Raw genomic sequence first — 24,029 nt, forward strand, 5'->3', positions numbered from 1 at the left:
CCAACGGGCAGGAGTGCAGTGGAGGCTCCCCTGCCGGAATCCAACCCCAAACCCTGCCCCAGCCTTTGAAAGCAGGGAGTCTCTCTGGGAAAAGCCGGAACTAGAGGGTGAGCAGTTATGTGGGAAAGGCATTAGCCCCATTGTACAGAAAGGGAAACTGAGCCCTATGGCGCTGAAATGATTTGCCTAGAGAGCACGGGGTGGGGGAACAGCCTCCCATCCAGGGCTGGGGAGGCCGGGCAGGCGGCACCTTCGCAGACCAGCAGGACGCTGTTGTAGCTGAAGCCCGTGGGGCACTCGCAGCGGAAGCTCCCGATCTGGTTGATGCAGATGCCACTGGCACAAATGGCCGGGATCTCTCCACACTCGTCGATGTCTGGGGAGGGCGTCAGCCGTCAGCGGGACAGCCCAGCCCCAGGGAGCATCTGGGGACACTGAGCCAAGGGGCCATGCAGTCTGGCCGCAGACGAGCACCTGCTTGAGTAATTCTGCGGTGGCCAAAATCTTTCTGACACCAGGGAAGAGATGGGGATGCGGGACGAAGGGCAAAGAGCAGAGGGAGCGGGCGTGTCTCCACTGCAAACCCACTGGCTCGGCCCAGCAAGGCTGCCTGTGCCTCGAGGGGTTTGCTGTAGAGCAGGGAGCCGCGTGGAGGGTCCTGGGACCACGCGGAGCAAGAAACTGGAAGGAGAACAGCGGTCGTCAGGGGCGTGACTGCTCACGGGGGACCGGGTTTCTTTTTGGGTGATGCAGATGCTCTCACTTAGACTGCGGGGATGGCTGCAGCCCTCCGTGAGCACACGAAGAACCACGGCATTGCACCTGAGCCGGGCGGAGTGTGTGGATGTGAGTTAGATCCCGGGAGAGCTGTTATGTAGACAGTTGACACTTAAACAGCGCAGGTGCGAATTGCAGGGGGCCACTCAGGCATCTATATTTATTTTTTATATAAAAATATAAATACTTTCCTTAGGTGTAGCTTCCCGATGATTTTCTTAACGTTTCCTTGACGCTAGCTTACTTTATTGTTAGGAATGCAGCCTCCTATTCACACAATGTGTAAAATTTGTGTTAATCTACAGTTTGCCTTTTCAGTAAGGCTTCTGGCTGCCAGTAGACTACTAGTTAGGTTTTGGGGGAGTCAAGAGTTTTATGCAGATTTTTTGACCGTACGGGGTTTAGTGCCCCTAACCTTCATGCTGTTTAAGGGTCAACTGTATAAAAAGGGAATCCAAAAAATCAAAAAATCAATAAATCAATAAATAAAAAGGGAATCCAGGGGCGCCTGGGTGGCTCAGGTGGTTAAGTGTCTGCCTTCGGCTCAGGTCATGATCCCGAGGTCCTGGAATCGAGCCCCAAGTCGGGCTCCCTGCTCAGCAAGGAGACTGCTTCTCTCTCTGCCCTTCCCCACCACTTGTTCTCTCTCTCTCAAATAAAAAAATAAAATCCTAAAAAAAAAAAAAAAAAAAGGAATCCAGTGTCCAGCCATAGGGGACCAGGACGGGTCCACATGCGGTACATATACTATAAAGCAAGGCAAGAGGGATAGCACGGCAAGCAGTAACCTGCCCGGATCTCCACAACCTGTTGCTGGCTGAAAAAAAGAGGAGTTGCAGGCCAACGTGTAGGGAATTAGAGAATTTTAAAGTTTCAAACTCCTCAGAAAACAGTGCCATACGTTTTCAATAGGCACCTCTACATGTACTGAAATGCACAAAGAAGGATCCAGAAATCCTTGGGACAGCATGGGAATCTTGGGAGAGTGAAGGGGACTTCAGTTGGACACGGTGACTGCAGGGGGAGTAGATCTTAAGTGCTGTGCTTGTTTATTTTATTTTTATTTTTTTTAAGATTTTATTTATTTATTCATGACAGAGAGAGGCAGAGACATAGGCAGAGGGAGAAACAGGCTCCCTGCAGGGGAGCCTGATGCAGGACTCGATCCCAGGACCCTGGGACCACGACCTGAGCCGAAGGCAGGCACTGAACTGCTGAGCCACGTAGGTGCTCCCCCTTTTTTCTGCCATGCTTTTTTTAAAATTTTTTAATTTTAATTTTTTTTTTTTGCCATGCTTGTTTTAAAGAAGGAGAACATGCCCGTGAGGGGAAAACACCTGGAAATGGGTTCTTTAGTTCAACGCCACCGGCTGAAATGTGGCACACAAGGATCAAATCGAACAAAACCTTGCTTAGCTTAGAACGGAAGTGTTCTGACCCATGTTGCAACACGGATGAACCTTGGGAGACATCTCGCTCAGTACAAAAAGCCAGACCCATAAGGACACCTCCTGCAGGACCCCACTCCCAGGAGGTCCCGAGAGGAGGCCCATCCACAGGGACAAAGAGGAGATGGTGGGAGCCAGGAGTGGGGCAGGGGGTGGGGGGGTCAGTTCTTCCTGGGGATGGGGTCTCTGTGTGGGGAGATGGAAGGTTCTGGAGATGGGTGGTGGGGGTGGCTGTGCAACCACATGAATCTGCTCAATGCCACTGAACTGGACACTTAAACATGGTTGAGATGGTAAATCTCACGTTATGTGTATTTATCAGAATTTTTAAAAATGAATGACAACTTAATAAAAATACTTTTTTTTAAAAAAATAAAGCGGAAGTGTTTGGCAACAGGACTCCTGGACCAGTCTGGGGAGTTGGAAGTGCCGGAGCATGGGGTGGGGGTGCACGGAACGGAGAGGTCAAGGCTCTGGGGACAGAGGGACATGGGGACATGGTCACTCACCAAGGGGCTTCCCAGTGTGGATGTCAATGACGAAGCCAGGGGCCTGGTTTCCGCACAGGATCTGGTAGTCCACTGGGCAAGGGGGAACAGGGCAGAGGGTGCTGGGGCTGCAGACTCCCGGGGAGGACACCTCCTCCTCTTCTTGGTCCCCACTCATCGCCTCCTCCAACCCTCGCAGCCCAGCCTGCATGTGGCCTCCCGATAACTAGTCCCTCTCCCTCCCTCTGCTTTGACCAGCACCGGAAGGGCTACGGGCAGCCCATCCACCTGGACAGTGTGATTTTCCAACACAGAGACGCAGAGATGCAGCCTCTCTCATCTCTTGGCTACACGAGTGCCACCAACCACTCGTGCCCTCACCATAATAGGTAGACTCCTCACTTTGGACCTTGAGACCTTTGCCCCCTGGCCCTACCTCTCCAGCAGTCAACTCCCGCCCTCGCCTTACACCGATTTCATTATATGTCTGGAGAGGCCCTGCTCCATCCTGTCACCAGAACTTCGCATATGCTGTTCCCTTTGCTATTTCCTAGCAGAGCCCGGTTCAGCCTTGAGGACTCAGAAGCCCACGGGGAAGGCCCCCTTGGGCTCCCCGCTGACCCATCACACTGCTACCAGAGAGTTGATGCCATCACCCTTGGGGTCCTCCGGGGCACCTCATGCTTGTTGCATCCCGTTGGCTGCAACTGAGAGGCTGCCAGGCAGCCCAGGTGTCTCCAGGCACACAGGACAGACACAGGCAGACATTCAGGCAGTGCCCCCTTGTCACCTTCCCCAAGGTGCCTGCCCTGGCTCTCACTTGCTCTTCTGTCTGCATCGTGATCAGAATGGCCCCTTGGCCGGTGTGGATTTCCACCTTGTCATATTCTACATGTACCTCAGATTCAGGTACATGAGATCTGGGCAGGTGCCTAAGTCCCAGCGTCCAGCCCAAGGGTGACATGTGATCTGTCCCGACAATCTCCTGGCCAGAGCTAGAGGTTTGTAGCTTCCTCCCAGCCTGCCCAAGCTTGGGTCTGTCCAGTTCTGTTTCCTAGAACCCAGAACAGGCTCACCTGTTCCCCCAGAAAAGCCCAACAGTGATCCCTGCTCCATCGTCCTGCACCGGATGGACGCTCACCACCCCCTAAGCTGGGGTCCACCCAGAACCACCGAGTGTGACCGTTTGGGGGAAATAGGATCTTGGCAGACGTCATCAAGAAAAGATGAGGTCATCCTGGATTAGGGTGGGCCCTGAATGCAATGACCAGTGTCCTTTAAGAAAAGAAGAGACATGCAGACACTCGGGGATAAGCCCGCATGGGAAGATGAAGGCAGAGATTAGGGACAGAGCTGCAAGCTGGGGGACACAAAGATGGCCCAGAGCTAACCAGAAGCTGGAAGATGCAAAGACTGATTCTAAGCTAGAGACTCTGGATGGAGCATGGCCCTGCTGACCCTTTGGCTTCTGACTTCTAGTCTTCAGAACTGGGAGAAAATTAATTTCTGGGGTTAAAAAGCCACCAAGTTTGTGTCATTTGTTGCCGCAGCCCTAGGAAACAAACTGTCCTAGCCAGCTCGGGCGCTATAACAGAATGCCACAGACCAGGGTGGGGGTGGGGGTGGCTCTCATGCCTGTTCCTAGCCTGGTCTGGGGCTCAGTGCTGCCTCCAGGCCTTTGCTCATGCTGTTCCCTGCCCGGAACCCCTTCTTCATCCCAAACAACACTTTAGCTGTCCTCCCCAGAGCTTCCCGAGTCTGCTCCTTCCCCTGCTCATGGGGCCCCTGGTTCCTCTGACCAGTTTTGCTTTCCTTCCTGGCCCCAGGCACTCACTGACCCTGCCCCCCTCCCCCCAAAAAATCCGTGAGTCTTCAAGGATCTTTACCACAAATACAAGCTTCGCTGACCCACTTTGAATTCCCCAAATCCACAAAATAGAAGAAAGGGAGCTTTGCCCACCCCAAGAGTGATGATTTCCGTACATCGACAAGGACATAACTTCAGCCCCTCAGACCTCACCAGAGCAATGTAGGATGAGAGCTCATCTGGGTGCCCTGAGCAGGGTGTACCTTCTTAAATATTGCACTAAAAAGGACCAAGCTGGAAAGAAGGTTGGGGGGGTGCACTCACAGCTGGCAGGGGTGGGACAGGCCTCGCAGGGTCTGTTCCAGGCCTGGCCGATGTTGTACGAGCAGCAGCACATCTTCCGGGTCACATTAAAGGCCAGCTCATTCCGACACGTGCCGTTATAGTGCCGGAAGCAGATGCTCTTCCTCATGTCTGCAGTTGGGTTAGGAAGAGGAGGGAGGATAAAAGATAGTTAGCCAGAGGAAGAGAGAGCCAGATGGATGGGAACTCATTCATGTAACCACTTGAAAATAATTGGCTTGATGATTCCGTCCCAAGACACATGGGGTGCCATCTACTTTCAAATTTTTGTTGGGCAGTGCACATCCTGAACAACCATTCATGGCAGCCCTGAGTCCCCGAATCCTGCATCTTGTTCTCTACTCTGACCAGCAACTCAAATACATATACCCTCCCTCTCTCTACTCCCCTAAACACGCCCCTCCACATTCTTCCAAGGCACGGAGACCCCTAGAAGTCCCTTCCACACCCAAGTGCTTTTCCCACAACTGTCTGTCTCCCCAGTCACCACACTTCATACCCATGCAGTTGTTGCCACCGTTGACTTGCAGGTACTCTGCAGGGCAGACACAGGTGTAGTTCCCCAGGGTGTTGTAGCAGGTACCAGGGCCACAGATGCCCGAGTGTGCAGAGCATTCGTCGATGTCTACAGGGGAGGGAGGGGCAGCATCCAGGAGTTGTCTGGATAACTCCCCGCGGGGAGCCTGCTTCTCCCTCTGCCTGTGTCTCTGCCTCTCTGTGTCTCCATGAGTAAATAAATAAAAATTTAAAAACATGCAGGCATCTCAGTGGCATGGAAAGATCTGACGTGGAGCTAAGTGGGGGGAAAATTTACTATGATCTCACTTCTATTAAGAAAAAAACATGACCTCAGCCCATGAGTCAATTACATTATCACCAGGAGTGGGGCAGCCATGTGGTTCCCAATGTGAGGTGACAGGAAATGTGAATTTCATGTATTTTTCACATATTGCAAAAATCTTCTTCTTCTTTTGATTTTCTTCAATCATTTAAAAAATGTAAAAAGCATTCTTAGCCAGTGGGCTGCACAAAAACAGGTGGTGGGATATTAGCGTGCTGGGAGCGGCATCACCAAAAATGGCAAAGTAGGGAACGCCAGCCTCCATTCCTCCACAAAAACTACTGAGCTGGCAAAAACTGACAAAAATCAACTTTTGCAGAACTCTGGACTCCAGTCAGGAACTTAAAACAACTGTGGAATCTGATATGGGAGGTTTCCTAAAGGATGCACAAGACAAAGGGGCGCCTGGCTGGCTCAGTCAGTAGAGCACATAACTCTTGATCTCGGGGTTGTGAGTTCGAGCCCCATGCGGGATGTAGAGATGACTTAAAAAAAAAAAATCTTAAAAAAAGAAAAAACAAAGGAATCCACAAAACCAAAACTGTTAGAGCCAATTAATAAGTGAGGTCAGCATAGTTGCAGCATATAAGACCAACATACAAATATCAGCTGTATTCCTGTGTCTTGCCAGTGAGCCATCAAAAATAAACCTTAAAAAAATTGTGCTTAGGACAGCCCCGCTGGCTTAGCGGCTTAGCGCCTGCCTTTAGCTCAGGGCATGATCCTAGAGAGGCGGGATCGTGTCCCAAGTCGGGCTCCCTGCATAGAGCCTGCTTCCTCTGCCTGTGTCTCTGCCTCTCTCTCTCTCTCCCGCCCTGTGTCTCTCATGAATAAATAAATAAAATCTTTTTTAAAAAATTGTGCTTATAATAGTGTCCAAAAAATTAAATTCTCAGGAAGAAATTTAGCCAAAGAAGTGCAGGAGTTGAATACCAAAAACTAAAAACATAACTGCAAAAAAAAAAAAAAAAAATTTAAAGAAACCTACAGAAGTGGAAAAACTGATCCTAAATTCATATGGGATTGCAAGGGAACCCGCTTACCTAAAACCATCTTGGAAAAGAAAAAACAACGTCGGAGTGCTCACACTTCCCAATTTTGAAATGTACAATGCTCCAGTAATCGGGACAGTGGGGTGCTAGCAGCGGGGTAGACATATAAATCAATGGAATATAATTGAGAGTCCAGAAATAAACCATATGTCACATGAGCTTTGGCACGGGAGCCAAGACCAGTTAATGGGGAAAGAAGAGTCTCTTCACCAAATGGTGCAGGGACAACTGGATGTCCACAGGCAAAGGGATGAAGCTGGATCCCTCTGTGACACCCTACACAAACAGTAACTCACAATAAATAGAAAACCTAAATGTAAGAGCTGAAATGATAACATTTTTAGAAAAAGACGTAGGGGTAAATCTTAATGATCCTGTATTTGGCAATGGATTCTAGATGACACCAAGGGCGCAGCTATGGAAGAAAAAATAAAGATAAATTGGTCCTTATCAGAACTAAAACCTGTTGGGCATCAAAGACCACTATCAAGAAAGTGACAGGAATGGGAGGCACTATCACAGTCTGATAAGGGTCTTGTATCCAGAATATATAAAGAGCTTTCATAAATCAACAACAAAAAGACAAACATCCCCATTTAAAAATGGGCAGAAGATATGAACGGACACTACTCCAGTGACATACAAATGACCAACGAGCACGTGAAAAGATGCTCATGAGTCATGAGTCATCAGGGAAGTGCAGATCAAACCCTAATGAGATGCCACCTCACACCCACGAGACAGTATAACTTTGAGCAACGGAAAATACTATTGTTGATGAGGATGTGGAGAAACTGGGACCCTTGCACACCACTAGTGAGCACATAAAGTGCTGTAGCTACTGCAGAAAACAGTTTGACAGTTCCTCAAACAAAATACAACAGTCAAGAAATAGCCACACAACCCAGCGATTCCAGCAGTGAAACAAGCCATTCAACAAGGATCAGCGACCGCTACAGAATTTGCCCAGTGCCAATGAAGACTGGGGCTTCCTTATTCAAGATACGTGAAGACTTTCAAGATGGTAACAGCAAAATATTGAGGCACAGGTAAGCCCTTTGGAGAACAGGGTCCTATGCTACTGCACAAGTCCCATCCCCAGAGTGACTGCTGGGAAGGGCTGAAAGGACTGCAGCCCTCAAGAGCACCGCTGGCCCTGAAAGGCTGCTCATCCAAGGTCAACATTCAGGTTGAAGTCTCCCTACCCTGTGATCTGTATTTATTGATAGGACCTGCTCTTTCTCCCTTGATATCCTAAGGGGTGGGGGAGGCAGAGAGGAATCTTTCAAGTATCTTTCAAGTATTTGTGTTCTGATTCTGGTGCGACTGCTTCCACCTCCACGTACAACAGAAATTGGTGTTTTGATCTGAGATCCCTCTCTCTTCCTTCCCCATTTCCTTGAGTTTCTAAATAGTGCTGCTCCAAGGAAAAGATTCTGTCCTTGTGTGTCGGTGTCGGTGTCTGGCTGCATATAGGTGTTCAATTAACAATGTTGAAAGGGGGAGAGAGATTGAATTTATGGATGGATGAATGGATGGATGGATAGATAGGTGGATGGGTGGACAGAAGGATGGATGACTAGGTGGATGGATGGATGGATGGATGGATGGATGGATGAATGGATGGATGAATAGGGGACGGATGGATGGATGGACAGAGGGAAGGATGGATGAATAGGTGGTAGATGGATAGATGGATGGATGGATAGATAGGTGGATGGGTGGATAGCTGGAAGAATGGATGACTAGGTCGATGGAGGATGACTAGGTGGATGGATGGATAGAGGAATGGATGGATGGATGTGGATGGATGGACGGGTGGACAGACGGACTTGGTATAGTGCATTGGAAGAGCTCAGACTCAAGGACCAGAATGGCGGGGTTTCCCTCACTTACTACCTGGTGCCTCTAGACAAGTCACTTAATCTCCCTGAGCCTTACTCTGCATCTGAAAAACCGTTTCTTAAAAGGAACAGGCCCCTCATGGGGCTGTTGTGGTGAATGAACAGATGAGAACGGAAGGTGCTTGGTGCAGTGGTGACAGTCACAGACACCAGGAACTTGTTGGTTGTAACCACGATGCACAAAGGAGAGCAGGAAGGAGGCACGTGAAGCGCTGCCTGAAGGAACGGTGTGGCTATTCCCTCTGTGTCTGTCCCTTCCCATTCCCAGCATGGGGCCTCGAGCAGCATTTGCCCAAAGGAGGGAGAACGTGGCTTCTCTAGCAAAGCCAGGCCATTTCTGAGTGGGGAGGAAGTCAGAGCGAGGTAGTAGAGCAGAGGGCAGCCAGAGAAGCCTTCTCTGGCTTCTGATGCACCCCCTGCTCGCCCCCCACAGCAAAGCAGATGGGCTGGCCCCTAGGGGCACGTCAGGCCCCAGTACCTGAGGAAGAGGTGCGACTAGGGAAGAAGGCAGGGGGGATGGGCCAGGTACATACTCACCCTCACAGGTGCGGGTGTCCCCATTGAGGTGGTAGCCGGGGGGGCATGCACACTGGAAGCTGCCAAAAGTGTTGCCACAGTCGCCCCCCTGGCACAGCCCGGGCAGCTCCTGGCACTCATCAATGTCTGTCAGGAAGTGAGGAAGCCGTGCTTAGAAACAAAGCCCCAACAGAGGACTCTGGGAACACGGACACTGCCCTGAGCTCTCCAGGGTCCCGGAGGGGCCAGTCCTGCTTCGTCGAGAATACCTGAGAGCTATTGGCTATCTGGAGGGTTCAGGAGGGCCTACCTTGGAGGCTGTACCTAGACTCTTTGGGGCCACCCTGAATTCATCCCCTATCTCTTCATTTTCTAGTCCATCCTCCCATCCATCCATCACATAGTTCCCTCTGAATGGATTCTCCAATCTTACTACTCCCTGTACCTAAAAGGATGGAGGGATGAGGGGCACCTGGCTGGCTCAGATGGTAGAGCACTGACGCTTGATCTCAGCGGTCATGATTTCAAGCCCCACTTGGGCATAGAGCTTACTTTTTAAAAAAGGATGGATGGATGGACGGATGGATGGACGGATGGATGGATGGGTAGATGGATGGATGGACAGATAGGTGAGTAGATGGATGAACAGATGGATGGGTAGATGAGTGGATGGATGAATGTATGTATGCATGGAATACAGGAAGGGGGAGAGGGAGGGTAGAGGGAGAAAGGAAAGGAAAGAGGAAGGAATAGAGGATGGAAGACTTATGAGTGGGATGAGTGGGGAATGGATGGATGGATGGACAAACAGATGGAGGGAATTATGTGTGTGGATGGATGGAGGGAAAGAAGGGTGGATGGGGGATGGTGAACAAATGGATGGATGAGTGGGTGGATGGATGAGTGACGAATGGATAGACGGGTGGATTCATGGGGGATTCATGGAAGGATGGATCAACAAACCAACAGATGGAAGAAGAGGTGGATGAAAGAAAAACCAAAAAATTCACCACAAACTAAGAACAGTTTGGTCTCACTGCCTGGCGTCTGGGCAGGAAGATGTGAGCCCCCTGCAACTGTGCTTTGGTGAGGCAGGGATGAGAGAAAGCTCAACCAGTGGGTACGCAGGTGGATCGCCTGGCAGGGACTCACCTTCCAGGATGACAGTGATGGGGTTGGGCCGGAAGCCCTCACCACCCGGGCACAAGGTTCTGTACTCGGCTGCAAGGGAAACAGGCTCTTCTGAGGGGCCATGGGGGCATTTAGGTAAAGCCCAGTGGAGGCAGGTGGGTCGAGGTCCCCTAAAAAGGCTCCAGGATGGGTCCTGCATCCCTCTACCACACCAACCACATCCCCTTACCTCCTCAGCCTCTTGGGGCCAAGAGACCTTGGCCAATCTGGGAGGAGGGGGCAGTGTGTGTGTGTGCGTGTGTGCATGTGTGCGTGTGTGCGTGCGTGCGCACGTGCGAGTAAACATGTTCACATTCAACATGTGAATAGATGGACTGTGCGCTAGTAGTTGGGGGTTGAGAAGGGCAATTTCTTCTATCCTCAAACCAGACCAGTGTGACTGCAAATTTCCCCCACTGAAAGAAAGACCCTGGACTTGACACACCCACAAAGACACACACACCTGGATAGGTCACAGGTGTGTGAACCTGAAGCCTTTGCACATGCTATTCCCACTGGAATCGCACAACCATCCCCTTGATCTGCCTGGAAAACTCCTACTCATCCTTCAAAACCTCATTCAAGCCCTTTGTCCCGGGAAGGCTTCCCTTACCCCCTTCCCCTCCACGGCCATCACGGAGCCTCAAACAAACCCTTAGGACCGCTCTTCTCCCACAGTCCAGGGACCACTGGTTTATGGGTGAGAGGCAGTGTGCAGGGCTGTGGTTCATCCTTTTCTGGGCCCCCAGCCCCTTGCACAGGGCACAGAGGAACTCAGTGTTTGCTGACTGACTGAGGAAGGGACTGATCGGAACACACCGAGAATGTGCAGGAAGGGATGGCAGAAAGAGACCCTCAGGCACAGGCAATGAACTGCCAAGAATATGCTGTGTGACCCAGGGCACCCCCTCTCCCTCTCTGGTTCTCAGGCTCCCTCCCATAGCAAAGACGATTCCCCGAGTCCTGGGGAGTGCTTGCCTGTGTCCCCCCCCCCCCACCCACCCAGGGACTCACTGGTGTTGGCCATCGGGCACAGTTCACAGGGGTTGCCCCAAGCACGCCCCAGGGAGCAACAGCAGGATGCTCGGGTGACGCCAACCCCGATCTCAGCAGTGCAGGAAATGCCGCCGTCCCCTCGGTCATGCGTGTCCAGGAAACAGTTCCCGACCCGGGTGTCTGAGCAGGCAAAAAGGGGCGGTTAGCAAGTGGCAGGAGAGAAATGGTACGTGTGTGTTTGCACCTGCGTGTGTAACTGTGGGGGTAACTGTGTGTGCGGCCGTGTGCACGTCTGAAACCCTGTACACACGTATCTGTGTACACATGGGACTGTGTGTGTCTGTGTGTGTAGCCTCGAGACAGAAGGGTGCGTCCGGGGAGACGGACAGGGAGGGGAGCTGTGGGTGTGCACCCCGAGAGTCGAAGGGTGTGCAAGAGCACTGAGCACAGCGTCCCGACAGGCAACAGGCTCAGCGGCTCTGACCAGGGACCAGTGCGCGTCCTGTTTGTCAGGAACAGGTGACTGTGAACAGGCCACAGCTCCGCCCATCACCTGCCATCAGAACCCCGGCTGGCGCCGAGGCTTACTCACCCACACAGCCCACCCTGCTGGGGTTCAGCTCAAAATCCTGGGGGCAGTTGCAGAGGTAGCTGCCGGGGGTGTTGACACACAGGCCATTGATGCAGTTCACGGGGTCTGCACACTCGTTGACATCTGTGGAATTGGGGGGGGCGCCATCAGTGGGGAGCCTTCCCTTGACCCACTTCCCTCCCGCCTTCTTCCTGGAAAGCTGAAGCCCTCAAGGTTGGATGTGGGGCCTGGGGTGAGGCCATATCCTCCCCTGGGAAGACACCCAAGGGACACCCAAGCAGCCTTTAGGGGCGACCCTGCCCTGACCAACCCCATCTCCTCCGGGCTCTGTTCCACTTGGCACAGACGTCTGCCCCTTGAAAGTTTCCCGGGCCCTGGGTTCCACGCAGCTATCACACAAAGCCAACATTTAGGTCGTGCTTTCAAACCAGGGGTTGGTTGGCAGACTCTTATCTGTGGGCCAAATCTGGCCCCCTGCCTGTTTGTGTAAATAAAGTTTTATTGGCACACATCCACGCCCACTTATTTACATACTGCCTGTGTCTGCTTCCAGGCTACAAGGCACTTGCGTACAGTAGACTGTGAGGCTGGAAGGCCCTATATTTTCTATCTGGTGCTTTGCTGGAAGAGTTTGCTGACCCCATTTTATTTTTATTTTTATTTTTATTTTTTCCTGACCCCCATTTTAAATACGTAAGTAGATCATTTTGACGATCGTACTGGAGGGAGCACAGCTGCGTTCATTCACCGCATTTATTCAGGAGACGATAGACGATAAGAGCGGAGGTTGAGGGGAACAGGGATCAATGGGGGTGCGGCTGGAGATGGGGGGTCAGACAAACCCCCTACCCCCTGGAATGGGGCATTCGGGAAGAGGTCCAAGGGCAGGGGGCCACGAGCCTGGCGCCCTCCCGTACCCACCGCCCTGCCCACACACCTGTGCAGTTGCCGCCGCCACGGTCCAGCTCGTAGCCCCCACTGCAGACGCAGCGAAACATCCCGGGCAGGTTCTCGCAGCTCCCGAACACACAGAGGTTCCCGAAAACACACTCGTCCACATCTGTGGGGACCCCAGGTCAGCCCGCCTCGCCCAGCCGCCTGCTCCTGCCGCGCCCCCCACCCTGGGACCCACCTGCGGCGTCCCCCAGCCCCGCAGCCCCGGGCCTCACCCCGGCAGGCGCGGTGGTCCTCCGTGGGGCCAAAGCCCATCTCACACTCGCAGCGGTACCCGCCAGGGGCATTGAGGCACTGCCCGTTCTCGCAGAGGTCCACGTCCTCAGCACATTCGTCCCTGTCTGCAGGACCCCAAGAGGCAGGGGGCTGGGGGCCCCACTGGCCAGGACCCGCGCAGGGTGGGCAGGGGGGGCAGTCAAACACTTCGTGACCACCCAGGGCTCCAGGGAGCGGGCGAGCAGCGCTGGCAACTCAGACCCCGACTCGGGTAGACAGGGGACCGGGTGACGCAGGCCCCGGGTGGAGGGCCCCCAGGAATCAAGCAAGCGTTCCTGCTCCCCAACTCCAGAGCCCAGGGGAGAAGCCTGCCCCCAGGCTCTGGGCCTGGCCTGTGGCCCCGCGGGCCAGAAGTGCGTCCTCTCCAGCACCCCAGGGTGTGGTGTGCGGGCTGGATCGGGGCAAGTCGGGAAGCCAGCTGACCACCGTAACCACCTCGGAATCCAGCCCCTGGGGTGTCCCTCTCGGGCCCTCCCGCTCTCACCTTCACAGGAGAAGCCGTCCCCCATGAAGCCCTGGCGGCAGACGCAGCGGTAGGAGCCGGGAACGTTCAGACAGTCGGCTCTCAGGCTGCACCCGTGCTCCCAGAAGGCACACTCATCCAGGTCTGCAGGACACGGAGCCCAGGGCCCCCAGGTGTGTGCATTGGGGGGCTGCAGGGAGGCAGACCCTCCGATCTCGGCCCTGACCGGTGCCCACCCTGCCCCCACAGACACCCCTGGGCCCGGCCACCCCCACACTGCCCCCCACCTGACCCGACCTACCTCAGCTGCTCTGCCCAGGCCGCCTGCCCCCAGGCACTCACCGTGGCATGCGAAGCCATCCCCCACCCAGCCTGGCTGGCACCTGCAGCTGAAACTCCCAGGGACGTTGAGGCAGGAAGCGTGACTGTCACAGCTGTGTCCCCCAAGCTCACACTCGTCCACATCTGCAAGGAGAGGACCCCGGTCGCAAGAAGGGTTGGGACCAGGAGAAGGAAGGCGGACACAGCACCCCCACAAGGCTGGAGCCTAGCAGAGATGGGGCCCCAGGAGCAGAGTGGGGAGATAGTATAGCCTCCTGGGGGAGGGCTGGCCCAGAAAGCCCCGCCCCCCCCCAGTAGCTTCCACCTTCACCCAGGGCCCAGGAGAAAACCCCCACCCCCAACCCCAAAAGGCATGACTCCCAGCAGCCCTCTGAAGTGGTCTGAGATAGCAGCAGGAGAGGCTCAGGGTAGACCTTAAGCATAACCGTCCTAATGCATATGCCCTCGCTCTGAAAAGCGGGATTTCTCCTAAACCTGAGTTTCCGATCCTCAGGCGAGTCTGAAGTCGGCTTCACCCTTATACCCTCTGCAGTGCCCACCCACCGCCTAAGTGAGCTACTGGGCACTGCGCATTTCTTCACACTACTTCCACTGTTACTCGCCCAAATGTTATTTTACAAGCTAATCTTACGTCAATGACAGTCTCTAAAAAGTCATGGATCTGAGGCTGTCTTGCGACGTATGACCCTCACACCCATTAAAATAAACCGCCTAACTGTATATTTGCATCCTCCAAAAAGGTCATGCTCCAGCCCTAATTCCTGGAACCTGCAAACAGCACCTTATTTGGAAATAGGTCTTTTTTTTTTTTAATTTTTATTTACTTATGATAGTCACAGAGAGAGAGAGAGAGAGAGGCAGAGACACAGGCAGAGGGAGAAGCAGGCTCCATGCACCGGGAGCCGGATGTGGGATTCGATCCCGGGTCTCCAGGATCGCGCCCTGGGCCAAAGGCAGGCGCCAAACCGCTGCACCACCCAGGGATCCCGGAAATAGGTCTTTGTGTCTTTGTGGATGTAAACCAAGTTAGTTAGGACAGGAGCCTCCTGGACTATGGTGGCCCTAATCCAATGGCTGGCATCCTTGTAAGACAGGAATTGGGACCCAGAACCCACGTGAGGACAGAGTGGAGTGACACATTTACAAGCCAAGAAGTATGGAGGACTGATGGCCCTGTCACCAGAAGGCCGAAGGACAGATTCCCACTCTGAGCCCCTGGGAGGGAACCCATCCTGCCCACACACCCTGATTGCATTTCTGGCCTCCAGACCGCTCTGGAGAGGAAATACATTTCTGCAGTTGTGAGCCGCCAGGCTGGGAGGAATTTGTTATGGCAGCCCTAGGAACCCTAGCCGACGACTGCTGAAATGTTCAGCCCCGTATCACTTAAAGCCATCAGGTTGGCATGCTTTGGGGACACTGCCATGGACGCCTTGGGGTGCAGAGGTCTCGCTGCGGAGCTGTGTGCTGAGAGGAGCCCCAGCGGCACCTGACGGGGTCCTGTTCCCACTTTAACACAAGACCCCACCTGTGGAAATCTGGAAGAATGAGGTCTGGCTGTGTTCAGCCTTGAGGGATGGGGCGGCCCCCAGGACCCCTGAGTTGGCTCCCAGAGCCCCCTGCACCAGCACCACACCGCCGACCGCCAGCTCACCAGAGCAGCCCGTGGCCCCCTTCCTGATGACGTAACCCTGCTGGCAGTGGCACACAAAGGAACCTTTTGTGTTCTCACAGTCCCCGTGGAGGCAAATGTGGGGGTTCAGGTCACACTCATTCACATCTGTGGGATGACAGGGGAGGGAGCAAGTGAGGGTGGAGGGGATATGCAAGCGAGCATGGCTCTCGGCCCTGCAGTGCAGGCACCCCGCATTGAGGCTCTCTTTGCCCGACTCCAGGACGGGGGAAGCTCCTTCTGGTTCCACCACTGGGCGACCAGGAGCATCAAGTCAACATTTCACAGCCCATATTCTGTGGTATGTATCAGGCATGTGTTCCCAAAAGGATGTTGAAGCTGAATGCATTTAGACCACACGGAGCTAAGCGAAGCTAGCCAGGTTTTTCTCTTACAGACCTTATCTGAGCCTTTATGCCAATGTGGATCTGTAAGAAGGGGATGGAGAGATAAAGCAGCTCCCTATTTGATCTGATCTGAGGCGCTGAGCACTCACTCCCTCAGACTCCTGCGGTCCAGAAGGCTAAGCGTCTCTGGAGTTGGATACGTCTTTTGGGAGTCACGCTTCTACTTCCTCGAACTTCCCCACTCTGGCCCCAGCTCTGCCCTGATGCGGCACCCAGCACACATCTGCTCCCTGGGCCTTGTGACGCCCTGCAGCCAGGACAGGACAGTGACCATGGCCTGAACATCCCAGGGTCCCCAAGCAGGGCTCAGGTAACACAGTCCAGAGTGCCTTTCCCGTCTTGCTCAGCCTCTTATGCAGAAAACACCTCGGCGTGCAGTAATCTTAACATGTAGCCCTGGGAGCAGGGTGTGAATCTGTGTGTGCATCAGGTACACGGTGAGCGTTGGGTGGACGTGCTTAAAGAACAAGGTTCAGGGCATCTGCCGCTAAGAATTAGACCCCACAGACTCTGGCACATGGCGGTCCGTTCAGGGCACTGGCGGCCATGGGCGGACTGCCACACTGCTGCAAAGCCGGTCTCCCTCGCCCACGTGTGACAGGGAAGGAGCTTGGTGTCTGTCTTGCCCATGTGCCTCCTTGCAGAAGGTCTGTCGTGTGAGTTCAGATGCTGTCACCCCCAACCCACAGTCCCGGCTCCTCACCAACGCATGTCCTTGAGTCCGGTGTGGCCATGAAGCCATCATAGCATAGGCAGTGGTGACCCCCTGGCACGTTGGCACACTGGCCCCCATCGCAGATGTCTGGGTTCTCCACACACTCATCCACGTCTGGGGGTAGGGGGCAGAGGAGGGGACTGGGCTGTAAGCAGGCAGGGACAGAGGGGGAGCCCCAGGGACCCTGCCACAGGGTCAGTGGCCTGTCCCAGGTCTGGCTGGCTTCACCTGGGCCAGGTGAGGTTGGTTCCCCCGTCCCACACACCTGCACACGCCCTCCCGTTGGGCATCAGAGAGTAGCCGTGTCCGCAGCCGCACCGGTAGCTGCCCTCCGTATTTGTGCAGTGTACGTCACACCCACCGTTCCCAGAGCGGCATTCGTTTATGTCTGCGGGGGGCAGGGCAGAGGTGGAGAAGCAGGGCCGAGGGGCAGGGCCGGGCCAGGCATGGGGCTGATGGGGGCAGAGAGGACGAGCCACTGAGGCTGGGGCCCCCATCAGGATTAGGGGACGGCGGGCTGGCCCCGTGTGTGGCAGGGGGGCGCGGGCTCACCCATGCAGCCCTGGCGGTCAGGTGTGCTCTGGAAGCCAGCATGGCAGGAGCACTGGAAGGCCCCAATGACGTTGACACAGTGGCCGTGGGGACACAGGCTGTCGCTCAGGGAGCACTCATCGACATCTGTGGGGGGAGCATGTGGATGGTGGGGGACGGGTGTGAGCAGGCGGGTGACAGGGACCCTTCTGCCATCTACGTGTCCCTGAGACACTCGGACACACATGCACACCGATGCATTCACACACACACACAAACACACACACTCAAATACACACTCACATCCCTCTGCCCACTCACAAGACTCACAAATGCACCCTATACGCACACATTCACCCTTGGTGGACACACATCCACACCCAGACACACACACCTGACACTCGCGTACCAGTTGCACACTCACCCTCACAGGCAGTGCCCTTGGCTGTCAGCGCATGCCCGGGAGGGCACTGACACTTGTAGCTCCCCTCCACGTTGATGCAGGTACCTCCCCGGCACAGCAGCGGGTCCCGCACACACTCGTCCACATCTGGGCACGTGGAAGAGAGCAGATGTAAAGACGCTGGCCGGGGTGGCTGTGCTGTGGCTCGTGTGGAAGCTGCTCCCTGTGGTCCCCGGCCTGTCCCCCTGGCTCCACTCATGAGAGCCTGGAGGCTTGGGGCTCAGATGACCCCAAGGAGCAGAACTTGAGCTGAAAGGAGCAGGGACAAGTGAACCCAGGAAGGAAGCTGTAATTCTCAGGGGAATCAGGGCCACCAGGCTGATGCTCCTGGAGTCACTGAGGGAGCCCCTGAGAAGCAACCCTGTAGGACACAGGGGAAAGGCAAGGTCCAGCCTCCAGGCATCAGTGTGGGGAGCAGGCTGTCCCAACACCCTCTTCGAACTCATGTCCTTCACTTCCTTCCACCCCTCTGACCCACCCCGGGGCCTTTGCACCTGCTGTTCTCCCTTCAGGCTGATCTTCCAGCCCCTCTGCACCACATAGACTCCCAGTCCCTCAGCCACAACCTCAAGCCCCCCAGCGCAGGACATCCCCGGGGACCACACTCCACCCCTCCACAAAGCGCTTCTCACAGTGACCATTTTGCATTACTCTGGGGATTAATCTTACTAACGCCTGTCTCCCCATCAGGTCATGAGCTCAGAGGGACTGGTCATCTGCTAATGAATGAGCTCTTGGCGGTTCCCTCAATAACGGGACATAAAATGTTTGCTGAATGAATAAAAAAAGGAAGGAAGGAAGGGGAGCTCCTCTCTCCAAGGCCCTTCTCTTCATCTACCGCTACGCCTGCCCTGGGAGAACTCACCCAGACCTTGGTCCCTAGGCCTCCATTCTGCAGGACAGACCTGACGTCCGGCTGCCTTTGGGGACACCACCCCACAGCACGCGGATTTGCTGGGTCTTGGCTTCTCCCCACACCTGCCCCTCCAACACCGTCCATCAAAGCAACATCCCCACCACCCCTCCCCTCAACTCCAAGACCCACCAGGCATCACCCTGCTGGGGGTCCCCCACACAATGGCCCAGTGGTCACCTACCCATGCAGTTCTTCATCAGCATGAAGCCGCTCTCATAGCCACGGAAACACTCGCACTCAAAGCTGCCTGGGGTGTTGACACAGGTGCCCTGGCCGCAGAGGTCAGGGGAGATGTGGCACTCGTCGATGTCTGGGGAGAGAGGGGCAGGGGTCGGCCTCCATATGTGTAGACACTTCAAAGGAGCCTGAGATGCTGAAGTGGGCAAGGGGTCAGGGGTAGGGGTCAGGGGTGAGGTGGGGAGGCAGGGGGCGCTGAGATGCTGTGACTGCACCCCAGACAAGAGCAGGGAGTTTCCTCCCTGGAGGTCACCTTTTCAGCCCCTCCTTTTACGGTAGGGGTCCCCTAAGGGGCAGAGAGGGTGGCAACCTGCCCTGGGTCACACAGCCGGCTGGCAGGCAGGACAAGACAGGCCCGCGGAACAGGTCTTGACTCCACGTCTGCTTCGAAGCCCCCGTCCCTTCAGGCGCCCCCCCAACCAGAGGTCAAGGCGGGCCCATACCTGTGCAGTTCCTGCCCTGGGTATCCGGGGCGAAGCCCCCCGCACAGGAGCAGCGGAAGCTGCCCACCGTGTTCCGGCAGGTGCCATGCACGCAGAGGCCGGGAAACGCCTTGCACTCATTCACATCTGCGGCAGGAGCAGAAAACGCTGTCGGTCAAACGCGTCCGCTGTCCCTGGGTCTGCTCCCCAGGTTTCACACCTCGAACTGCATGCACACCCTCCGCTCTCCCCCAGACACACTCCCCGCCTCGGGGCCCCGGCTGTGCTGTGCCCTCTCCCCGGCCTCCAGGCTCCCAGCGCCCCAACACACCTTTGTAGAAGGGCTGGCCAGACAGGAAGTCCCGGCTGGCGAAGCCCAGCCCCCGGGGACACAGGCTGGCAAATGCGGGGGACCCCGGCTCTGGGCACGCCTCACACGCGGCCCCCCAGGCGGCCCCCACTGAGCAGCAGCAAACGTCCATCCGGTATTTGCCGGGCAGGGCGGCCCCACACTCGTCCTCATCCCAACGTAGGAAACACGGCTCCAGGCGCATGTCTACACGGAGGGACAGTCATCAGGTCGCCCCCTCCCACCTTGCCGTGGTCTCCCTTGGCAGCATCTGTCCACACCGCCCTCCCCAGCAGGAAGGAGCACGAGCTTCCTCGTGCTGACACTTGACGTCACCCAACAGTGACAATAACTCGCCCTGTTGAGGTGCTTGCTAGGTGCCGGGTGCCGTTCTAAGCTCCTCAACCTACTTCATCTTCAAAGTAACATCAAGACTCCCTCAGAACAACCTGATGGCAGGGGCACCTGGGTGGCTCAGTGGTTGAGCATCTGCCTTCCCGCTCAGGGTGTGATCCCCGGGTCCTGGGATCGAGTTCCACATCAGGCTCCCTGCCTGGAGTTTGCTTCTCCCTCTGCCTGTGTCTCTGCCTCTCTCTGTGTGTCTCTCAGGAATAAATAAATAAAATCTTTAAAAAATTTAAAAAGATGTTAACAGTGGCAAAACCAGGGAGCCCTCATCCAGCAGGGAAAACATCTCAGATCTCTGAGCCTGAGGGGAGAGCCATTCGGAGGGAATGTTGGAGCCCCAGATGCTGAGGGAGATTCCCGGGCATGCTAGGGGTGCCCGGTGAGCAGATCCGCCCCGTGTCAACACTCTCCACTTAATGAGAAGGAATAAATAAAAGTCACAGACGCAGGCAGCCCGGGTGGCTCAGCGGTTTAACGCCGCCTTCAGCCCAGGGCCTGATCCTGGAGACCCGGGATTGAATCCCACATCAGGCTCCCTGCATGGAGCCTGCTTCTCCCTCCGCCTCTCTCTCTCTCTCTCTCTCTCTCTCTCTCTCTCTGTGTCTCTCATGAATAAATAAATAAAAATCTTAAAAAAAAAAAGTCGCAGATGGTGTTTCACAAGCTCTTACTGTTCGCAACGAGCCTCATTAAAGCAAAGTGAAAGGGTGAACCCCCAAAACAAACAAGGCCCTCTTTTGAGACATGTCAGCAAGAAATGAGTGCAGAAGTAGAGAGGGTCCCAGAGGTCTCCCCAAATCCCTTCTGTCCCTAGGAGGGGTCTCCAGGCACTGGGGCAGGGGCAGTGGAGGGAGGGCGAGGTGGCCCCGTGGACTCACCCACGCACAGCCGGCCCGTGGCGTCCAGCGTCAGGCCCTCGGGGCACTCACAGCGGAAGGAGCCAGCCGTGTTGAGGCAGCGTCCATTGGGACAGACCCCGGGGAAGACCTCGCATTCGTTCACATCTGGGCAGGGTGAGAAAAGGAGACAGTTGTCCTTGGGGAGGCGGGAAGGAACGGTGCCAGCCCCAGAGGCCGGGGAGTCTCGGGCATGACCCGGGTATCAGGGAGGGGGAATCTCTGTCTCGACCTCAAAAGACTTCAGGACCCCGGGCATCCCCCATGGCATGCACCTGTCCGCATGCAGCTCAGAGGGAGGAGTGAACCACAGAGCGGGGCAGGGAGTTACCTTCACAGGTGAGCCCTGTCATGCGGGCAAAGCCACGGGCACAGGCAGGATCTGGGGTTGAGAGAACCAGAGTGGGCACAGGAGCCACGCTTTCTGTCCAGACCCCCGTCCTCTCAATAGGCGCCCAGGCAGCCGCAGTGGCCAAGCCTGGGAGGTCCCCCAGAGCTCACCGGGGAGCTCCCAGGGCATTACCGGGCTCGCAGCGTTCGCAGGGGCTCCCCCAGGCAGCCCCGAGGGTGGCACAGCACTGGGACCGCAGGGAGGCTCCGGGCAGGTTCGCTTCACAGCGGCCATCCTGGACCTTCAGCCAGCACGTGCCCTTGATGCTGTCTGCAGGGGAGGGGGTCACCCGTGTCACCTCCAGCCCCCACGTGAGCGCTGGCCCACAGAGACCCAGCCTTCCCCAGGGCGGGATGCAGGGCTGGGCAGCAGGGGCCCTGCCACTCCGTGGGACTCGGGGCCCTCTCACCTAGGCACATGGTGCCGGAGGGCCCCAGCCGGCTGCCCGGGGCGCATTCACAGGCGTAGGAACCGGCCAGGTTCCGACACGCACCATTTACACATGGGTTGGACAGGCACTCGTCGATGTCTGCAAAGACAGCCCCCCACTGGGTCCTGAGCTGTGGGAGGCGGAGCCCCAGCTGACCAGGGCCCCCTCCTCCCCAGGGGCTGTTGGGGTACAGTGGCAAAAGTTGCACACAGGTGTACACATATATCCACGCGTGTACTTGACCAGACAAGGCATGTACACGTGGGCCGGGTGGATAGGAGCGGAGTGGGCAGATGGGCATGCACATGTGCTTGCACGGAGTTGTGTTGGGCACCCAAGCAAGTGCACTGACACACAGGATCCTGTGAGCATGCACACGTGGCCAATGTGGGGGGGCACAGACACAGTGGGGAGCAGTGACCCTCAAGGGGGTCACAGTATGAGAGAGGGTGAGAGTGAGAGGCAGGAGGGAAGCCCAAGGAGATGGAGGCCTGGATGTGGCTGGGGAGCGGGCGGCAGGCAGCTGCAGGGCCTTGACCAGAACAGGGCCTGAGAGGGACACGTGGGGGACAGAGGTGGCTCAGGAGTAGGGAGCGGTGGGCGTGAGGACGGTGCTGTGGAGAGCCTTGGCCGTCACGGGAGGGAGAGGTGACAAAAGGCCCGGGCAGAGGTGGAGTCATGCAGAGGGAGCAGGGGTGCCTGAGTGTTGGGGAACAAGGATGTTGCTGCAAAGTGTGTGTGTGCCTGAACACGTGTGTGCGTGTATCCATGGATGTGCAGGCACAAGGGCACAGGTGTGTGAATACACATCTAAGTGTGTGGCTGTGAGCTTAAGTATGAAAATGTGAGAATGTGGGCACACACAGTTCTTTGGGGGTGTGCTCCTGAGTGTGTGTGACCATGTAGACATGTCCGTGAGTGTGAATATGGGGGTGTATGTGTGTATTGAGTGAGCACCAATATGTGTAACTGAGTGTCTGATCGTATGCACACACGTGTGAATGGCTGAAGGTCTGAATGCATGAGTAAGTGTGTGACTGTGTGTGGCTGGGAGTATGAGTGGGTAAAGTGTAAGAATAAGTGGGTGTGGGAATGTGGGTATATGTGGGTTTGAGCGCACACGCTGGTGAGTGTGCACAACCGTGTGAGACCAAGTGTGAATAAATCTATGTCCGTGAGTGTGAATGTGTGTGTGAATGAGTATACACACCACATGCAACATGCGCACGTGTCTGCCCGTGCAGTACACAGCACGTGCAGTGTGTAAGGTGTGTGTGTGCATGTAACATGCACTGTGTGTGCACACACAGCATGCATGTGTCTAAGAGTGCAAGTGTGTACGCAGGGTACAGAATGCATAAGTGCTGGAATGTGTGTGTGCCTGTGCGGGGACAGCACAGGTGTGTCTGTGTGCACGCCCGTGTGTGTGCGTGGGACCCTGTACCTTCGCAGGTCTCCATGTCCTGCCGGAAGCTGAAGCCCTGGGGGCAGGAGCAGCTGTAGCTGCCCGGGCTGTTCCGGCACCACCCGTTGTCACACAGGAGGCTATTGCGAGCACACTCGTCCACATCTAGAAGGTGGGGGTGGGAGAGGGGGGTGAGAGCTGTGCAGGGGAGCGGCCCGTGCACCTGCCGGGGTTCCGCTGGGCACGCTCACCCACACACTCCTTGCCACCGGCTCCCGCCTCATAGCCCGGGCTGCACACACAGCGGTAGGAGCCACGCAGGTTCTCGCACAGGCCGTGGGTGCAGATGTCGGGGTCCAGTGCACACTCGTTGATGTCTGCAGCAGGAAGAGGGTGTAGGCGGGCTGCCGAGGCTCCAGAAGCCGGGTGCCCCCTGGGGCCAGAGCTCAGGCCCAGACCCTGCCCCATTTCCCTCTAAACCCACCATCTGGGCACAGTGGACCTTTGGGGCCATCCTTTGCCGTGGAGTCCGTCCTATGTACTGTAGGATGCTGAGCAGCATCCCTGACCTCTACCCATCAGACGCCAACAGTACCCTTCCCAGTTTTTCTCCAGACATTGCCAAATGCACCTGGATGGGGAGGGTGGCTGCAAAACTGCCCTCAGTTTGGAGCCCACGGAATAAAAATTGGTACAGCAGCAACACAGTAAAAATAAGAGCCATCGTAATTGCTAACATTCCATCTTTACTCATCTGATCCTCTAACACCCCTGAAACAGGTCCTCTATGATCCCCAC

At 55.7% G+C, this 24,029-nt stretch overlaps 1 protein-coding gene across 6 annotated transcripts in view; it reads right to left on the minus strand.

The window, feature by feature from the left end:
- The window catches only part of FBN3 (fibrillin 3), a 54,460-nt gene that overhangs the window by 17,751 nt on the left and 12,680 nt on the right, over positions 1–24,029 (minus strand). For 4 of the 6 annotated variants that reach the window (XM_072721575.1, XM_072721571.1, XM_072721572.1 and 1 more), the window contains 25 exons: positions 23,483–23,608; positions 23,271–23,396; positions 21,806–21,925; positions 21,529–21,666; positions 21,337–21,387; positions 20,988–21,113; positions 19,684–19,908; positions 19,374–19,499; positions 18,875–19,003; positions 17,739–17,864; positions 17,336–17,461; positions 17,049–17,171; positions 16,772–16,897; positions 15,644–15,769; positions 13,669–14,112; positions 13,124–13,249; positions 12,892–13,014; positions 11,955–12,077; positions 11,381–11,542; positions 10,349–10,417; positions 9,218–9,343; positions 5,383–5,508; positions 4,845–4,994; positions 2,735–2,806; positions 251–376 (listed from right to left, as the gene is read on the minus strand). In XM_072721575.1, coding sequence (XP_072577676.1) covers positions 251–376; positions 2,735–2,806; positions 4,845–4,994; positions 5,383–5,508; positions 9,218–9,343; positions 10,349–10,417; positions 11,381–11,542; positions 11,955–12,077; positions 12,892–13,014; positions 13,124–13,249; positions 13,669–14,112; positions 15,644–15,769; positions 16,772–16,897; positions 17,049–17,171; positions 17,336–17,461; positions 17,739–17,864; positions 18,875–19,003; positions 19,374–19,499; positions 19,684–19,908; positions 20,988–21,113; positions 21,337–21,387; positions 21,529–21,666; positions 21,806–21,925; positions 23,271–23,396; positions 23,483–23,608 — 3,441 coding nt within the window. The remainder of the gene's footprint in view (positions 1–250; positions 377–2,734; positions 2,807–4,844; positions 4,995–5,382; positions 5,509–9,217; positions 9,344–10,348; positions 10,418–11,380; positions 11,543–11,954; positions 12,078–12,891; positions 13,015–13,123; positions 13,250–13,668; positions 14,113–15,643; positions 15,770–16,771; positions 16,898–17,048; positions 17,172–17,335; positions 17,462–17,738; positions 17,865–18,874; positions 19,004–19,373; positions 19,500–19,683; positions 19,909–20,987; positions 21,114–21,336; positions 21,388–21,528; positions 21,667–21,805; positions 21,926–23,270; positions 23,397–23,482; positions 23,609–24,029) is intronic. The other 2 variants (XM_025985663.2, XM_025985661.2) reach the window with 1 other exon arrangement.

The sequence above is a fragment of the Vulpes vulpes genome, chromosome 9 (assembly GCF_048418805.1).
Source record: "Vulpes vulpes isolate BD-2025 chromosome 9, VulVul3, whole genome shotgun sequence".
NCBI classification, from domain to species: Eukaryota; Metazoa; Chordata; class Mammalia; order Carnivora; family Canidae; genus Vulpes; species Vulpes vulpes.